The sequence below is a fragment of the Podarcis bocagei genome (assembly GCF_964188305.1).
Source record: "Podarcis bocagei genome assembly, chromosome: 8".
Lineage (NCBI taxonomy): Eukaryota > Metazoa > Chordata > Lepidosauria > Squamata > Lacertidae > Podarcis > Podarcis bocagei.
The window spans coordinates 93,607,809-93,624,647 of NC_138133.1; the positions used below are offsets into that span (position 1 = coordinate 93,607,809).

At 53.8% G+C, this 16,839-nt stretch overlaps 1 protein-coding gene across 1 annotated transcript in view; it reads left to right on the forward strand.

Annotated features, from left to right (window-relative positions):
• SCRIB (scribble planar cell polarity protein) overlaps positions 1-16,839 on the forward strand; it is a 52,840-nt gene that overhangs the window by 33,086 nt on the left and 2,915 nt on the right. The window contains exons 28-41 of the mRNA XM_081206094.1: positions 6-49; positions 1,705-2,103; positions 3,118-3,185; positions 3,778-3,825; positions 4,150-4,275; positions 4,380-4,487; positions 8,604-8,856; positions 9,113-9,287; positions 9,647-9,739; positions 9,825-10,019; positions 14,450-14,605; positions 15,066-15,205; positions 15,347-15,384; positions 15,932-16,006. Of these exons, the coding sequence (XP_081062220.1) occupies positions 6-49; positions 1,705-2,103; positions 3,118-3,185; positions 3,778-3,825; positions 4,150-4,275; positions 4,380-4,487; positions 8,604-8,856; positions 9,113-9,287; positions 9,647-9,739; positions 9,825-10,019; positions 14,450-14,605; positions 15,066-15,205; positions 15,347-15,384; positions 15,932-16,006 (1,918 nt within the window). The remainder of the gene's footprint in view (positions 1-5; positions 50-1,704; positions 2,104-3,117; positions 3,186-3,777; positions 3,826-4,149; positions 4,276-4,379; positions 4,488-8,603; positions 8,857-9,112; positions 9,288-9,646; positions 9,740-9,824; positions 10,020-14,449; positions 14,606-15,065; positions 15,206-15,346; positions 15,385-15,931; positions 16,007-16,839) is intronic.

Sequence of the window (16,839 nt, forward strand, 5' to 3'; positions counted from 1 at the left end):
CACCTTGGCAGCGCTGCCGAACAGCGGCCTCCAGAAAGCCAGCCGCGGCGTAAGTGATGGGGATCCACTGGCTTTGGCAAAGGGTGGGCTGGATCCCAGCCAGCCTCGGCTGCTCCCTCTGCCTTCAGCCAACCCAAGCGATGGCTCTTGTGGATTGGTGCCCCTGGCGAGTCTCCCCAGCTGCTATGGAGACCTTGTCCCTTGGAGGGGGGGTCCTGTGCCCTCGAAGCAGCTGCTGGCTTCAGGGCCGGCTCTCGGGGGGGGGAGCGCAGAGAAGCTGAGGAGAGAAGCACCCAGAGTTGGGAAGAGAGATGGGAACACCAGGTGACCCGGGAGGCAGGCAGCAGACCGAGGTGGGGGGGGGGGACTCTGCTTCTGGGGGGACGGGGCTGGAGGTTGCCCTCAGCAGCAATGAAGAGCAGTGGGGTGTTTGCCCCCCCCCACTTGCCCAAGACCCAGTTGGCCTGGCTGGGTGAGGAGGGAGCAGGTGGGCTGCTTGGGGGCCATTTTTGCTTCTCTGGAAATCTGATCTGCCTGAGATTCCTGAGCCAGCCCAGCTCTGGGCTATTTTGGGCTTGCCTGGTGGGCGTTGGAGGAAGGGGCTGGGCGGGGGGGGGGGTCTTCCTTTGTCTGTGGCTGCTGGCAGGAGCGGTGAGTCTCTCTCTTTCTCCTGGCACCTGCAGGGCTTTTCCTCTGGGCACAAGTGAGCGGGCAGCTGGTGGGCAGCAGCAAGTGGGAGAGCTGCTTCCTCAGGCTTGGTCAGGGCCAGTGCTCTGCTACTGTGCCTGCCTTCAGGGGGGCGGCGGCAGTGGGGAGCAGGCAAGCTGTGCCCCTCTGGCTGTTGCTCAGCCTGCCATGTTGCTCCTGGTGCAGCAGGCGGTGGGTGCCAAAGGGCAGGAGCTCCCACCCTTGGCTGGGTGTGCCAGGGATGGCGGGGGACGAGGGGATGGGCGTCCCAGACAGGGGTCCATGTGCGGAGACCCTTGGTTTTTTCGGAAGGAGGGTGGCAGGGAGAGGCCCTTCTGTCCTGCTGAGCAGAGCAGGTGGCCCTGTCTCCCCCATGGAGGTCTTTCTTGGCCCTCCGCCCCCTTGGCTGCCTCCCCCCGGCCAACACAGAGGGGCTTATTGCCACCCTCCCTGCATCCACGGGGGCTTCCTGGGCAGAGGCATGGGGCCTCCCAGCCCCCTCCTCTCCTTCTGGTCCCATCCTGAGACGCCACCACTGCTGGGATCAAATGGGGAGGGGGTATTGCGGGGGGGGCACTCCCAGCCCCTTCTGTAGCTGGAGGCCTCTCTGTTTCTCTGAAGTTTCCTTCTGCCTTTCAGTGTTAAAAATAAACATGTCCCAGATGGTTTGCAGCAGAGCCCGGCTGTTCGGTGGCTGCGTCTTGGGTTTTGGCTTGTGCCCAGAGGGAAGACGGGGTTTGTGGGGGGGGGCAGTCAGCAAGGCCAGTTACCACAGAGGTTGCTGCTGGTGGCGGCAGCGGCGGCACTGGGAGTGGCAGTCTAGCATGTGGCCTACCATGCCTGTGCATTGCAGGGAGGCATCTCCACACCCTCCTGCACCCCTGGGCAGGTCTCTGTCTCCCCCCCCCCCGTGGGCCCTGCAGGCATCTAGGGTCCCCCCCCCCCTTGGCCACACAGCAGGGAGCTGCCCCACCAGCCGTGGCCCCTGAAAACGCAGTTCTTGTGTCTCTTCCTCAGCTTGCCCCTCCTGGTGCCATGGAAAGGGACCCACGGGCGCCTCCCCTGCCGGCCCCCCCTCCCTTGGACCTGGGCCAGGCAAGCCTTGCCACGGCCCCCCCAGCGGGGCTGCCCTCTCCCTGCCGACTGCGGAGGAGGTGGAGGAGGAAGAGAGCTTGGTGGACTCACAGCCCATCCCCTTCAGCGCCAATCCCTTTGTGCTGGCCAACCGGCAGGGCAAGGCGTGCCTGGGGGGGCCTCCCCTTGGCTATGGCAAGGGGGGAGTGCTGAAGACCAGCCTCTGCACCAAGGCAAGCAAGCGGCCTTGGGGCCTGGCCTGCGGTGTGCTGTGCCTCTGCTGCATGCCGGGGCAGCGGGGAGAAGGCAGCCAAGGCTCAGGTTTGGGCCGTGACCCTCTCCGCCCCCCACCTCTTGCCTGAGGGGGGCTCAGCTGCTCTGCACTGCATGCAGGAAGTGTGTGTGTGTGTGTGTGTGGAGTGGAATCGAGCGGGGGACCAGGCAGGCGAGCTCAAGCTTCTGCCGTGGGGACGTGCCTTGGCAGGGCAGGAGGACGAGGCCGTGGGCTGGGAGAGGAGGGCCCCCGCCGGCCCCTTCCTCCCTTGGCTCCCGGCAGAGTCTTTGGGCTGCACCTCTGTCTGGCTGCTCTCCTGTTCTGCTTGGCTACTAACCTGCTTTGGGCCTGGCTCATTTGGGCAGCGTTTGGGCCCCTGAGCCCCTCTTGGAAGGGCCACTAACATGCAGACACTGCTTTGACAGTTTGTGCTCATGGTTTGCTGTGCCAGTTTTGTCAACCTCTTTGTGTGTCTGTGGGCAGCAAAACAGGAGAAAAGTAGTAATTCTGAGTGTCCAAAGAGGGTGGGATTCTGCAGTGTGCACAGTTCCATCTTGACACTACTCCCTCTCTGCGTGACTGATCCAGCCACTTGGGAGCTGGCACGGAAGCGGGTTCAGGAGTTCGGCTCCTATAATGTGCATCATGGGGACTAGGAGCTTGTGTAGAGGAAGACATGTGCTGCACTGGGAACGGAGGGTGCTGTCCTTCCCTGCCTTTGGGCAGAGTTCCAGCATTGCTCAGCCAATGAAGAGGTGCTCTTTCAGCACTTCGCAGCAGCGGGGGGGAGCAAAACTAGAGGGAGGGGTGTCCTGAGCATGGCGGGGGGGGCAGCAGAGGAGCTGGCGCTGCTCTGAGGGCAGTTGGCTGGAGTGGAGGAAGAGTGTTGGCAGGTTTGTGGCTCCAACTGGGGAGATCAGGCAGATTCATGACCCGCCAGAGCCCCTTTTGAGGGGCAGATCCCATAGGGAAGGGGCTTCTGCCTGGGGGTGGGAGGGGCTGGTCTCTCTGGGCACCCTGGGGTCCCTCAACGCCACTGCCCCCCCCCCCCGCTCACCAGCTGTCCTTCCTCTCCCTTTCAGGCCCTCTCGGGGAAGGGGAACCAGGAGCCGCCTGGCGAGACTCTCCCCACTCTCCTGGCAGCCAGCAGGTAAGGGGTGCTGCAGGGGGGTGGAGGGGCTGCGGTGTGTGTTGGGGGGGGGCTTTCCTCTGCCTATCCTGCCTGTCAGTCAGCCAGACTCTCTGGTTCTCTCTCTGGTTCTCTCCCTGGCACTGCTGCCCTCCAGCCTCCTGCTGCCCCCCGGCCAGCCCACCTGGTGGGCAGAGAGACCCGCTTTGTAAGTGCCCCCTTGGTGTGCTGTGCCCGCTCTCCTCCTCTGCCCTGGGTGGGGGGCTGCTGAGGCTGTGCTTGGGGAGGATGCTCTGTGGGGCTGGGCAGGGGACCCTCACTACTTGCCCCCCTGGCTGCTGCTGCTGGTCTTTTTGGCTGCTTCTGCAAGAGTGGCTTCTCGCTGTAGTCTGGGAGGGCAGGAGGAACCAGTTTGTGGCATCATGGGGGGCCTTTCCAGCATAGTTCAAGATGTGGAGTCTCTTTTGGGAGCGGGGGCAAGAGCTTAATGTGGGGCAAGTTTGGGGAGGGGCTCCTGGTTCTGGCAGGGCCAGCTTGGAGGTGCCTGGGCTTGGGTGGGGGCCCCCAGCGCCCCTCCCGGCCCCCAAATGCCTTCCTGACTTTCTCCTTCCAGGCTGCCGCCGTCCACTTTGTTCCCAGCCCCAGTGAAAGCAAGGCCTCGGTGAGTTCTCCTGGCCTCCTCTGGCGCCATGGGGGCCTTGGGCTGTGACCATTGGGGCCTGCTGCCTCCAGGGGGCCTTGCCCAGCCCGTCTTGGCATCAGCAGGACTCTGAAATGGGGGGGGGGTAGTTTGATACACAAGTTTGTGGGCGACCCCCGTGCTGGGGGACATCTTGCTTTAATTCATTTTGTCCAATTTGTCCCTTGTTATCAGAGGGTGTCAATCAGACTTGTGTAGCCAATGCTCTGACCTTTGCTTGCCTTTGGGTTGGAGGCTGAGTTTGCTCTCCTTTCTTCTGGCCGACCCCCCCCCCCCCTGTGCCAGACCAAGCCGGGCGTGATCCATCCTGTCACCCGCATGCGCCCAGCCCCAGCCCTGGGGACCTCGGATGGCCGGGACAGCCCCAATCCATTCCAGCAGCCCGAGCTCTGCTCCAGCACCCACAACTCTGTAAGTTGCTGCCCTGGGGCTGATGGGGGGGGGCTGGTGGCTTGCGTGGCACCCCCTTGGCCTGGGGCCGTGCTCCCTCTTGACTTGCGCCCTCTTGCCCCCAGCCGCGCTCTCCCAGGCCCCCCTCGCCAGGCGACGTCCCCGTCAGCGCCAAGCAGGCCTACAAGGCCTTTGCCGCTGTCCCAGTTCCGCATCTGCTCCTGGAGCCTGAGGTGAGTGGGAGGGGCGGCTTGGGGGGGCCCTTGGGGGGGCAGAGTGCCCTTTGCGGATGCAGCCATTGCTTGCCCTTTATTTTTTAAAAAAATAATATTTATTGCTTTTACAACAATTTAAACACTACAAAAAAACAAAGAAAAAACAATACAAAGACACTGCCTTACACTAAAACATTAAACTAACAAGACAAAACAAAAACAATTTAAAAACACATCAGCAAAGAAAAGAGAGAGAAAATAAATAAATAAATTTCAATGTCTTGTCTTTCTTTCACATATTTCCACGACCTCCTCACACCTCCCTTTTTGTATTCCACTTCTATTAATTATTTCAGCAATTCCTTTCCATCTTCCCCTGTTTCCTATCCTATAATTATCTTAACACATTTCAACCTTATTTTTCTTTTAATACTCTATTAATCTATTTGTACTTAATTCCTTCTAACCTTTCTACTAAAGCCATATAACTTCATTCCAACATTTTTCTAACATTCATTAATTTTACAATATTTCTGTAAGTAGTCTTTAAACTTTTTCCAATCTTCTTCCACCGATTCTTCTCCCTGGTCTCGGATTCTGCCAGTCATTTCCACCAATTCCATGTAGTCCATCAACTTCATCTGCCATTCTTCCCTGGTGGGTAAATCTTGTGTCTTCCAATACTTCGCGATGAGTATTCTTGCTGCTGTTGTTGCATACATAAAAAAAGTTCTGTCCTTCTTTAACACCAATTGGCCGACCATGCCCAGGAGAAAGGCCTCTGGTTTCTTCAGGAAGGTGTATTTAAATACCTTTTTCATTTTGTTATAAATCATCTCCCAGAATGTCTTAATCCTTGGGCACGTCCACCAAAGGTGAAAGAATGTACCTTCAGTTTCTTTACATTTCCAACATTTATTATCGGGCAAATGGTAAATTTTTTCAAGCTTAACTGGTGTCATGTACCACCTATAAATCATTTTCATTAAATTTTCTCTTAGGGCATTACATGCCGTAAATTTCATACCGTTCCTAGTCAGCCATCATTATGTTATGTCTCAACATCTTGTGCCCATTTAATCATAGCTGAATTCACCGTCTCATCCTGAGTGTTCCATTTCAACAGCAAGTTATACATTCTTGACAAATTCTTGGTTTTTGGATCTAACAATTCTGTTTCCAATTTTGATTTTTCCACTTGGAAACCAACTTTTTTGTCCACTTTGTATGCCTCCATTATTTGATAATAATGGAGCCAATCTCACACTTTGTTTTTCAATTTTTCAAAGCTCTGCAATTTTATTCTATCTCCATCTTGCACCAGAATTTCCCAATATTTCGGCCATTTGGCCTCCTTGTTGAGTTTTTTCTGTGCCTTCGCTTCCATTGGTGACAACCATCTTGGGGTTTTCTTTTCTAACAAATCCTTATATCTTTTTTTTTAAAGATATTTATTAAAGTTTCAACATATTACAAAAATAAGCAAAAAAAGAAAGAAGAAATAAAGAAAAAAAATAAAAATGAAAATACAAGATAAAAACAATTAAAAAACAGATTAGTCTTTCCATGTCTTATCTTTCATTTGCTTGTTTCCCCGACCTCCTCACACCTCCCTTTTTGTATTCCAGTTCAGATTAGTTAGTTCAGCAAATCCTTTCCCTCTTTGATTTTATCTTAATCTCTTATCTTAAAATATAATAACTTTAGATTATCACCTGTTAACAATCCATTTTTACATATTCCTTTTAACATTGCTGCTAAAAACCACTTAACTTCATTCCAACATCATTCTAACATTCATTAATTTTGCAGTATTTCTGTAAATAGCCTTTAAATTTCTTCCAATCTTCTTCCACCGATTCTTCTCACTGGTCTCGGATTCTGCCAGTCATTTCTGCCAGTTCCATATAGTCCATCACCCTCATCTGATATTCTTCCAGAGTGGGTAGATCTTGTGTCTTCCAATACTTCACGATGAGTATTCTTGCTGCTGTTGTGGCATACATAAAAAAAGTTCTATCCTTCTTTAGCACCAATTGGCCAACCATGCCCAAGAGAAAGGCCTCTGGTTTCTTCAGAAAGGTATATTTATTTATTTTTTAAATAATATTTATTAGAGTTTCAAAAATGTTACAAAAAAAGAAAGAAAAATAAAATAAAATAAAAATAAAAAAGAAGAGCAGAAAATACAAAATACAAGAAAATATAAACAATTAAAAACAATTCCATCTTTCCATGTCTTATCTTTCATTTACTTGTTTCCCTGACCTCCTCACACCTCCCTTTTTTGTATTCTAGTTCAATTAAATATTTCAGCAAATCCTTTCCGCTTAGTTTTTATCCTAATAATTTGTCTTAATCCACTATAATTTTACATTCTCGTTTCACCACTTAAGAAATCAATTTTTACCTAATCTTTTATATCATTTCTGCTAAAACCACATTGCTTCATTCCAACATCCTTCTAACATTCCTGGATCTTGCAATGTTTCTGTAAATAATTTTTAATTTTTTTCCAATCTTCTTCCACCGATTCTTCTCCCTGGTCTCGGATTCTGCCAGTCATCTCCGCCAGTTCCATATAGTCCACTACTTTCATCTGCCATTCTTCCCGAGTGGGTAAATCTTGTGTCTTCCAGTATTTTGCGATGAGTATTCTTGCTGCTGTTGTTGCATACATAAAAAAAAAGCTCTATCCTTCTTTGGCACCAATTGGCCGACAATGCCCAGGAGAAAGGCCTCTGGTTTCTTCTGGAAGGTATATTCAAGTACCTTTTTCATTTCATTATAGATCATCTCCCAGAAAGCCTTAATCCTTGGGCACGTCCACCAAAGGTGAAAGAATGTACCTTCAGTCTCTTTATATTTCCAACATTTATTATCGGGCAAATGATAGAATTTTGCAAGCTTGACTGGGGCCATGTACCACCTGTATATCATTTTCATTATATTCTCTCTTAAGGCATTACATGCCGTAAACTTCATACCTGTGGTCCATAATTGTTCCCAGTCAGCCATCATTATGTTATGTCCAACATCTTGTGCCCATTTAATCATAGCAGAGTTCACCGTTTCATCCTGAGTATTCCATTTCAACAGCAAGTTATACATCTTTGACAAAATCTTGGGTTTGGGTTCTAACAGTTCTGTTTCCAATTTTGATTTTTCCACCTGGAAGCCAATTTTCTTGTCCAAATTATATGCCTCCATTATCTGATAATAATGAAGCCAATCTCGCACTCTATTTTTTAATTTTTCAAAACTCTGCAATTTCAGTCTGTCTCCCTCGTGTTCCAAAATTTCCCAATATTTCGGCCATTTGGCCTCCATATTGAGCTTTTTCTGAGCCTTCACTTCCATCGGTGACAACCACCTTGGGGTTTTATTTTCAAGTAGGTCCTTATATCTTATCCAGACATTAAACAATGCTTTTCTAACAATATGATTTTTAAACGCTTTATGTATTTTTACCTTACCGTACCACAGATATGCATGCCAACCAAATACATTGTTAAAACCTTCTAAATCCAACACTTCAGTGTTTTCAAGAAGCAGCCATTCTCTCAGCCAGCAAAAAGCAGCTGATTCATAGTAAAGTTTAAGGTCTGGCAGGGCAAATCCACCTCTTTTTTTAGCATCCGTTAGTATCTTAAATTTTATTCGAGGCTTCTTGCCCTGCCAAACAAATCTAGAAATATCCTTCTGCCACTTCTTGAAACAATCCATCTTATCCAAAATTTGCAATGTTTGGAACAAAAATAACATCCTTGGCAGCACATTCATTTTTATCACAGCAATTCGGCCTAACAATGATAACTTCAAATTTGTCCATACTTCTAAATCCTTTTTCACTTCAATCCAACATTTTTCATAATTATCCTTACATAAATTCACATTTTTAGCAGTCATGTTAACCCCTAAGTATTTCACTTTTTTAACCAATGTTAGTCCTGTCTCCTCCTGAAACTTCTCTCTCTCATTCATAGTTAAATTTTTCTCTAAAACCTTGGTTTTCATCTTATTCAACTTGAAACCTGCAACCTGTCCAAATTCTTGAATCAGTTCCAATACCCTTTTAGTGCTAGGTTCTGGCTCCTGTAGAGTCAATACATTGCCTGCCCTTTCTTCCCTCAGGAGCCCCAGAAGCAGAAGAGTGCAGAGCAGCCTCCCTCCCCCTCCGAGGTGAGTTTCAGGGGAGCGGGGGGCCCTGCTTCTCCTGGCCAGGCCCCACTGTTGGGGGGCGGCCTGCACAGCCCAGAGCAGAGGTCCTTCCGCGAGAGGCAGAAGTACTTTGAGGTGGAGCTGAAGCAGCAGCCGGCCGAGAAGCCGCCCAAGAGGGTGTCGCTGGTTGGGGAGGAAGACCTGAGGAAGATGAAGGAGGAAGAAGGTGCGTGCCATGGGGTTAGCCAGGCCAAGGCCCCCCACTCTTCCCGCCCTGCCTCAGCCCCCGGCCTGGTGGGGAGGAGGAGGACGACATGGGGTGGAGTCCCCTCCTGCTTTTCAGGTAGATTCCCCCCGCTGCCTGTCTTCATCTTTGGATCTCAGAGGCTGCTCCCTCTTGGAGACATTCCCTTGCCCAGCCGGGGTCCTTCCACCCTTGGGGGGCTGTGGGGAGGCTGACCTGCCGGCTTCTCACTTGGCAGCTCGCAAACTGCAGCAGAAGCGAGCTCAGCTGCTGGAGGAAGAGGAGGAGGAGGAAGAGGAAGAGGCCGCCAGGCAGAGACGCCCCCCAGACGTCCCCTCCAGCATCTTCATTGAGGGCGTGGAGTACAAAGTGGAGAAGCTGGATGGGCAGAGCCTTATGCCCTCCACGCCCTGGTGAGTGAGCTGCGTGCCGCGCCCCCTGCGCTTGTGCCCAGGCCGGGGAGGGGGCAGGGCTCGATCCGGAGAGTGCAGGTGTGCTCTGCCTCTCTAGCCCAGCGTCCCCTTCTCCCAGGAACCAGCCAGGGATGCTGGTGGGAAGAAGCCCACAGACAGGACCCTAAGCAAAGAGCAGCCTTCTCCCTGCTCCGTCCACAGCCCTGGGATTGCCCTCCCAAGTCCCAGCGCTTGGCCTGGGGGCTTCTAGCATCCGCCTGCGGACTCCTCTCCCCAGGGGTCCCCTTTGGTCTCTGGGCCCCTCCCCACCCCCCGGTCCCTGCCCTGGCTGGGGCTCACAGAGCTTTGTGCCCTGCCAGGTTCCCACAGCCGGAGAGGCAGAATGGCTCCTCGCAAAGGAATTCCCTGGAGGAGGGCCGGAGGCCGGAGGTGCGGCCCACTTCCATGGCTGGGTAAGATGGGAGGGCAGGTGGAGGGTGGGGCCTGTGGGGCAGGGAGGGTGGGTCTGCCCCACTGAGCCACGCTCTCTCCTGCCAGGCTGAGCCCCGTGTACCCCAGAGGTGGCAGTGAGCCTGGGGCCCCCGTCAGGACGGCGAAGGCCGAGCGCCGACAGCAGGAGCGCCTCCGCATGCAGAGCCCAGAGCTGCTCAGCGCCCAGGAGAGGAAGGAGCTCTCCCCAGCCGAGCGCCGGGCGCTGGAAGCCGAGAAGAGGGCCATGTGGCGAGCAGCACGGTAGGTGGGGAGGGGTGGGCAGGGGCAGCATCCCTCTCCCGCCCCCCAGGCATGGTCTCTGAAGGGGCCTGTGGAGCACCAGCTCACAGCATGTTGGGTTTCTTAGCTGCTTGCCTTGCTCATCGGTTGCCTTTGCTGGATCAGGCCAGAGTGGGCCTTGAATTCGCCCCATGGCCAGCCGGGGGTCCTCAGATGGGGTGTGGGGGGGCCACGGGGCCACCATGGGTGCCTCTGCTCCGCTTCTGTGGCTCCTTCTCCCGTGGGTCCCTGTGGCCTGAATGTTCACCCCACTGCCTTGCCCCCAGTCCTAACAGAATGCAGGTGGGGTTCATGCCCCATCCCTCCCCACTCTGCCCACCTCCCGGACACAGCTGGCAGAGGGGGAGTGGGGGACTCCGTCATCCTGCATGGACCATTCCCTGGTGAGGTTTGGGCAGAAGGCAGCTGCTCTGCCCTGCCAGGGTGGGGCACCCACTGCGTTGGGGTGGCGTAAATTAGCCTGACCCAAAACAGGTGAAGTTGCACCGTTGCACCTGCCGTGTGGTGGTGGCTGCAGCAAAGAAATCTGACTTCACCACCACCGTGGCTTCCACAAGTAGCCGTGTGGCCAAGCTTTTCTGAGTGGTGAATGGACTTGTGTTCCCTGCCCAAGAGACCGTTGCCCTGACACCCCCGGGGGCCAGCCACAAGATCCCTGCCAGGCATTTGAGGAACAAAATGACTCAGATTTGGAGAGAGGGATGCCACCTCAGAGCAATCTAGCAGCGGCATCTAGCACACTGTCTACTCCCTCTGCACTGCGTCAGTTTTGATTCTAGCAGCCTGAGGATATGGACAAGCGTCTTGAAGAAGTGTGGCCAGCCTTGGCCCCTGCCCATCTTGGCCTCTTAGAACTAGCCGCAGGGGCTGGCTGGGGGTCAAAGGAGGCATGGATGTCTCCCCACTTAATAAGACCTCCCTGGACCCAGAAGCGTTAGGCAAATACTAGCAAGTGACAAGTGGTCCCTTCCTGGGCAAGGCGCTTGAGGAGGTGGCAGCCCCGCATCACACACCCTTGGAGGAGGACTTCCGGGGAGGCATCATAGCTGGTTAGTTGCCTCTGTCGAGACGCTGTCGGCAGAGGCAATTAAGTGGTGATGAACATAGCTACTGTCTATCGTATTATCTCTGAGGAAGAAACATACAGTAACAGGAATTAACTTCCAAATGCTCTGGAAGGATTGCTCCCCTGCTGTGGGATGGAGGTATCTTCAAAGGACCTGGGCAGATGGGGTGAGTGACCTGGGAGCGGAAGAACCACAAACGTGCCCCAGCACCACTCAGTAGCCCTAGAGGTCAGTCCCTGGGGCAAAGACCAGCAAGGCCTCCGTTAATCACTTCCGAAACGTCTATAAAATACTACTGAAACTCTCTCTCTGCCAGTTAAAAGGTTCATTTGAAATACGACCCAATGGCTGGCTTAGGAGCAGACCCCATTAAGAGGATGAAAAAAATTAAGAAAGAAGCATGCTCTTAAGATACATACCCCTCAAAAGTGACAAGTGGGGTGCCTCAGGGTTCTGTCCTAGGCCCATTGTTGTTCAAATTCTTCATAAACAACTTGGATGAAGGTATTGAGGTGATGCCCATCAAAACTGCAGGTGACACCAAACTGGGAGGGACAGCTAATGCCTCAGAAGACAGAATCGGGATTCAAAAGGACTTTGACAGATTGGAGAACTGGGCCCAAGCTAACGAAATGATTTTCAGTAGGGACAAATGTCATGTTCTGCACTTAGACAGGAAGAATCAGGTGCACAAATGTAAGATGGGAGACACCTGGCTAATAATAATAATAATAATAATAATAATAATAATAATAATAATAATAATAAATTATTATTTGTACCCTACCCATCTGGCTGGGTTTCCCCAGCCACTTCCAACAGAGATTAAAAATACATTGCCAGTAATATTTTGGAAAAGGACCAAGGGGCTTAGTGGACCACAAGTTTAACCTGAGTCAACATTTTGAAAGTGGACAGATGTCAATTTTTACACAATACAATAAGATGACAACTACAAAGAAATACACAGCCTGCTCCTGACGGTAATTGTCAGCCCCCACCACCCAGAGAAGGTGGCCGTCCCTCTCCGCTCTCCCTGAGGGGCCTCCCTTTCTTCTCCCAGCTTCTCATGCTGGGAGACCAACGTTTCCCGTCTCCCGCCCAGGACCCTCCATCAACCATCTCCCACCTCCATGAATGCACAATCCCTGGACCTTAGTGAAGTCCCCAAACATGCGGCTCCAAAGAAGAAAGAACATGAAGAAGACTAAGAAAAGAAAAAACATGAAGAGAGAGAGAGATAAAAGCAAAAGAAAATATAAAAGACAAAAGGGAAAGAAATGTTCTATCTGCTGGTTGCATAAAAAAGGGAAAAAAGATTACTTAAAACATTCAGTCCATGATAATATCAATCCAGTATTTATTTTAAGTCAAAGTGTCTCAGAATCATTCATTTCTTTCCCCCACTTTTTCTAGCTTTCACCAGAAGGGAGTCAGAGGAACAGAGAAATAGCGGTAACAAGAGACAAAATTCTAGGCTTTAAAGATGAAGTAAACTGACAGATCACTGGGTCCAGATAGCACTCACCCAGGAGTTGTTAAAGTGCTCAAATCTCAAATTGCTGGTAAGCTTAAAAAAACACACAAAAAAACCCCAAACCTCTTGTCACCGAGATCAGCCCTGGAAAGCGGCCAGTCATTAGATTTTTTTAAAAAAGGTTTCTAAGAGAGGATATGATGAATTACATGCTGGTAACATCTGCTTCCAGAAAAACTGGCTCCAGAAGGCATTAGTTACAGATAGGTAGCCGTGTTGGTCTGCCATAGTCAAAATAAAAATAAAAAATTCCTTCCTGTAGCACCTTAAAGACCAACTAAGTTAGTTCTTGGTATAAGCTTTCGTGTGCATGCACACTTCTTCAGATACACTGAAACAGAAGTTGCTATCTGCCAATCTCCAATTCCCACCACCCTTCTGAGTAATACCCCTCCCCACCTTCTCACTATATAGAAGGATCTGGCAACTTCTGTTTCAGTGTATCTGAAGAAGTGTGCATGCACACAAAAGCTTATACCAAGAACTAACTTAGTTGGTCTTTAAGGTGCTACTGGAAGGAATTTTTTTTTTATCCAGAAGGCATTGTTAAAGATATAATTGCCAGGGATATAGAAGGACGAGTCTTGCTGAAATGGAACCAGCATGGCTTCTGCAGGGAGAAGTCCTAGCAAAGAAAAGAAAAAGCACTTATTTGCACAGGACAAAGTTCACCTTTCCACCGAGAAGCTGCCATGCACTTTGCCCAAGGATGGAACATTTCATGTAGTCCAGAGATTTGAGAAGAGGAGGAGCCAGCCGCTCTCCTTTGCCTCTCAGGGTTCTGTCCGCATCCTCAGGCTGTTCAGGGGGCCAAGAGAGATCGGCTGGCCCTGCTCCGCCTGCAGCCCCCAGTCTGAAGGGAGGAGAGCTGCTTCATCTGCAAAGACCCTGAGGCTGCCCAGAAAAGCTCTCCTGGGCGAGATGCCATGGCGGCTGCCATCACCAGAAGGACAGCTGCCCCACCAGCTCCAGTCCGCACTGGAGGGGGCCAAGGGCCCTTCTTCGGCCTCTCAAGTCCACCTCTGGTTCTTGTTGCGGCAGGACGAGGAGCCTCGTCTACTCGCCGCTCAGTTCAGTCTCTGCCCTTAAGTGGCCCCCATTTCGCTTCCCAGGCCTTCTCCTCTTTCCTCTCCATTGCTGCTCAGGGTCTGGTTGGCGAACGCAGCCCAGGAACAGAGAGGCTGGTTTTCTGCAAGAGGCTCAGCCTGGCGGCCGTGCCCTGAGCCACACCTCCAAATCTCCACAGGGCTCTGGGGACCTCAGGCAGCCCCACCCCTGATAAAGACCCTGAACTGGCATCCCTCCCCTCCTTCGCCCCCCTGCCACTTGCTGATGCCAGCCGGGCACCGAAGGAGAGAGGCTGGGAGGTGTCTTGGGAAGAGGCTCTGGACCACCTTCCTTGTCTCCCGTATCGGGAAGGGGGGGCTCCCCTTGTGTGACTGTGCCCCTCAGAAACCCACCCCATTTGGAGTCCCCTTCCCTCAGTATGGCTGGCTGTGCATGTGGGGTTCTCCAGGGCAGCCCCTGCCTCCTGCCCCCCTCAACCCATCTGCATGCACCTGGTGGGACTCCCTGGTCTGTGATCTGGGGGGGCAGGGGTACTGCCCTCTTCTCCACTGACCAGGACAGGTGAGGTCCGCCCCCCCCCCTCGTTGCTGGCATCTGCCTCTTCCTCCTGCCCACCCTTTCCTTCCCTCTCCTTTTCTTTCTCTCTCTCTCTCTCTCTGCCATCTTCCTGCCTGTCGGGACGTCTTCGGCGCCTCCCTTCTACTCCTCCTCCTCCTCAGCTCTTCCACCCTAGAAGAGAGCATGAAAGAGTATGAGCAGGATCTGGCCAGGAGGCTCTACCAAGCCCGCCAGCAGGCACTGGGGGGGCAGGGCCCTGCTGCTGCCACCGCCGCCGCCACCACCACAAGAAGCCCTGGGCCAGGGGGCCACCCCAGGTTGGCAGAACTTCCACACAACCCCACCTACACCCCAGGGCCTGCACAGCCCCAGAGGTGCCCCCCCCCATCCAGAGGGGCAGCTGGGTCACACCTATGCTGAAGGCCTGGCTGGTGCCGCCACTGGAGAGTCCCTGCTCTGCCTCCTCTGCTCCTCCTGCGCTGGACAGGCGTGTTTGCCAAGCAAGAGACCAGGCCGGGGCAGATCTGCTCCTGAGAGCCTCCGCCCAAGTTTCTGCCTTCTCTGCAGCAATGGGGGGGGGGCTGTGGTCTTCCTCCTGCACCCCTCCTTCCTCCCTCCCTTGCCACTGCCCTTTGGGGCGACTCTACTCAGCAGCTCCTCCCTTGGCCAAGTGAGGAGGGCCCTGCAATGTCCCCCCTGCCCTGGGTGACGGTTGTTCCGCCTGTCTTGCCAGCCCCCCCCAGGTGCGCCAACCTCTCTTCCTCTCCCGCCTGGCAGGATGAAGTCCCTGGAGCAGGATGCCCTCAAGGCCCAGATGGTGATTGCCAAGTCCAAGGAGGGCAAGAAGAGGTCCACCCTGGAGCAGCTGGCGGAGTCTCCCTCGCCCGCCCCCACCCCCTCGCCCACCCCCCTGGAGGGTAGGTCACCTTCTTTCATGGCAGTCTGGCTTAGGAAGGGGAACCCGCAGCGGCTCAGAGAGGAGGCATGGGTTCGATGTCTCCCCCCCCCCTTGCACATTTTATACTCTCATTTCTCTCCAAATCCTGTCTCTCTTTCAGACTACAGCACCCGGATCCTGACTTCTCCAGGCAGGCTGGTAAGGAGGGGGACCCAGCGCCAGTCATGCTTCAGAGGAGGGGGGCTGTGAGCATGGAGGTCCCTGCAGCTCTTCAGGCCGGGGGGCGCCTGGCCGTGGCCCAGAAGGCTCCCTCCTTGCTTCCCACACTGTTTCCTCTGTCTTGGGGGGTCCCTGGTGCTCCCTCTTTCTCTGACTCCCCCCACCCAGTCTCTGCTCCAGCCCTGACCAGCACAGCCAGCCTCCCCCTTTGGGGAGGGGGGCATTCTGTGGGCCTCAGGCATGACCTCATTGCTGCTGCACTCGTTGGCCAGGGCAGGTGGGGGGTCTTTTAGGGAGTGAGACCCTTGAGGAGGTGGGAAGATGGCTGCCACAGGGAAACCTCATGAGGGAGCCCCTTGATTCCCCCCCCCCAGTCCAGCCCTGCAGCCTGCCAAGAAGAGCAGCAGGAAGGGCCCCGCCTGCCCCCCCAGCCTCCCCCCCTGCTTCCCCACATGCTCCTTCATCCTCTTTCCCCCTCTCTCTTTCTGCCTCTTCCCTTCTTTCTGCCACTCCTTTGGCCCTCCAGTCTGTGCCTGAAAAGAAGTTTCTCTACAGGGAATTTGCTGCCATTCCTTCTTCCAAACCAGTTTATGAAATCCAGGTACAAGCTGTATGTGGTGGGGGCAGTCAGGAACACCCCCCCCCCTGGTAGTCTGGGTCTGACACTGGTAGTCTGGGTCTGGTGGGGGAGCGTAGAGTCCTGGGGGTCATTGGCAGCCACTGGGGCTTAGGCTGGAGGCTGCCCCCAACCCAGAGCAGAGTGCCAGGCCTTGTGGGAACCCTGCTGCCCCTCCTTCCAAGGCCTGTTGAGGGGAGGGGGGAGAGGCTGCTGAAGACACCTTTCAGGCAGGCCAGGCTGCCCTGTAGTGGCTTCTTGGCCCCCTCCCTGCCGTCTCCAGGCCATGCCACCAGGACACCCCCAAGCCAGGCAGGTGTTGTGCTGGATCCCGCCTGGCAGTGGTCTTAGGCTGCTGAGCTCATCCTGGCTCATGATCTGGCTGGCTCTGCAGCGCTGGGGGCAAGGGGGCCGCTTGCTGCCTGCCTTGCCCCTCTGCCTTTCCAGCCTTCTCCTTGGAGGCTCCAGAGACCAGTTGGCCAGCAGGGCCTGCCCTTAGGAGGCCCTCCTCCCAGCAGTGTCTTGGGGTCTGGGGGCCTCACAGATAGGGAGCATGTGAACCACACAAGATACCTAATGGGCTCTGGTGGGATCTCTTGCCAGATCTCCCTGGCCCCACCTCATGCCCGACCTGCTTTTCTGTCCCTCTGCCTGGCGGGTGGGCAGGGGGCCCAGAGGCTGAGTGAGGGGCACTGGAATTCCTCTCTTGCTTCTGGGGCCTCCTGCCTGCTCTTCTCTGCACCCCCTTTCTCCCCCTCCCACCGCATGCTCTGCTCCCCCCCCCAACCACGTGGGAACGGGCAAGGGGCGCTTTATGT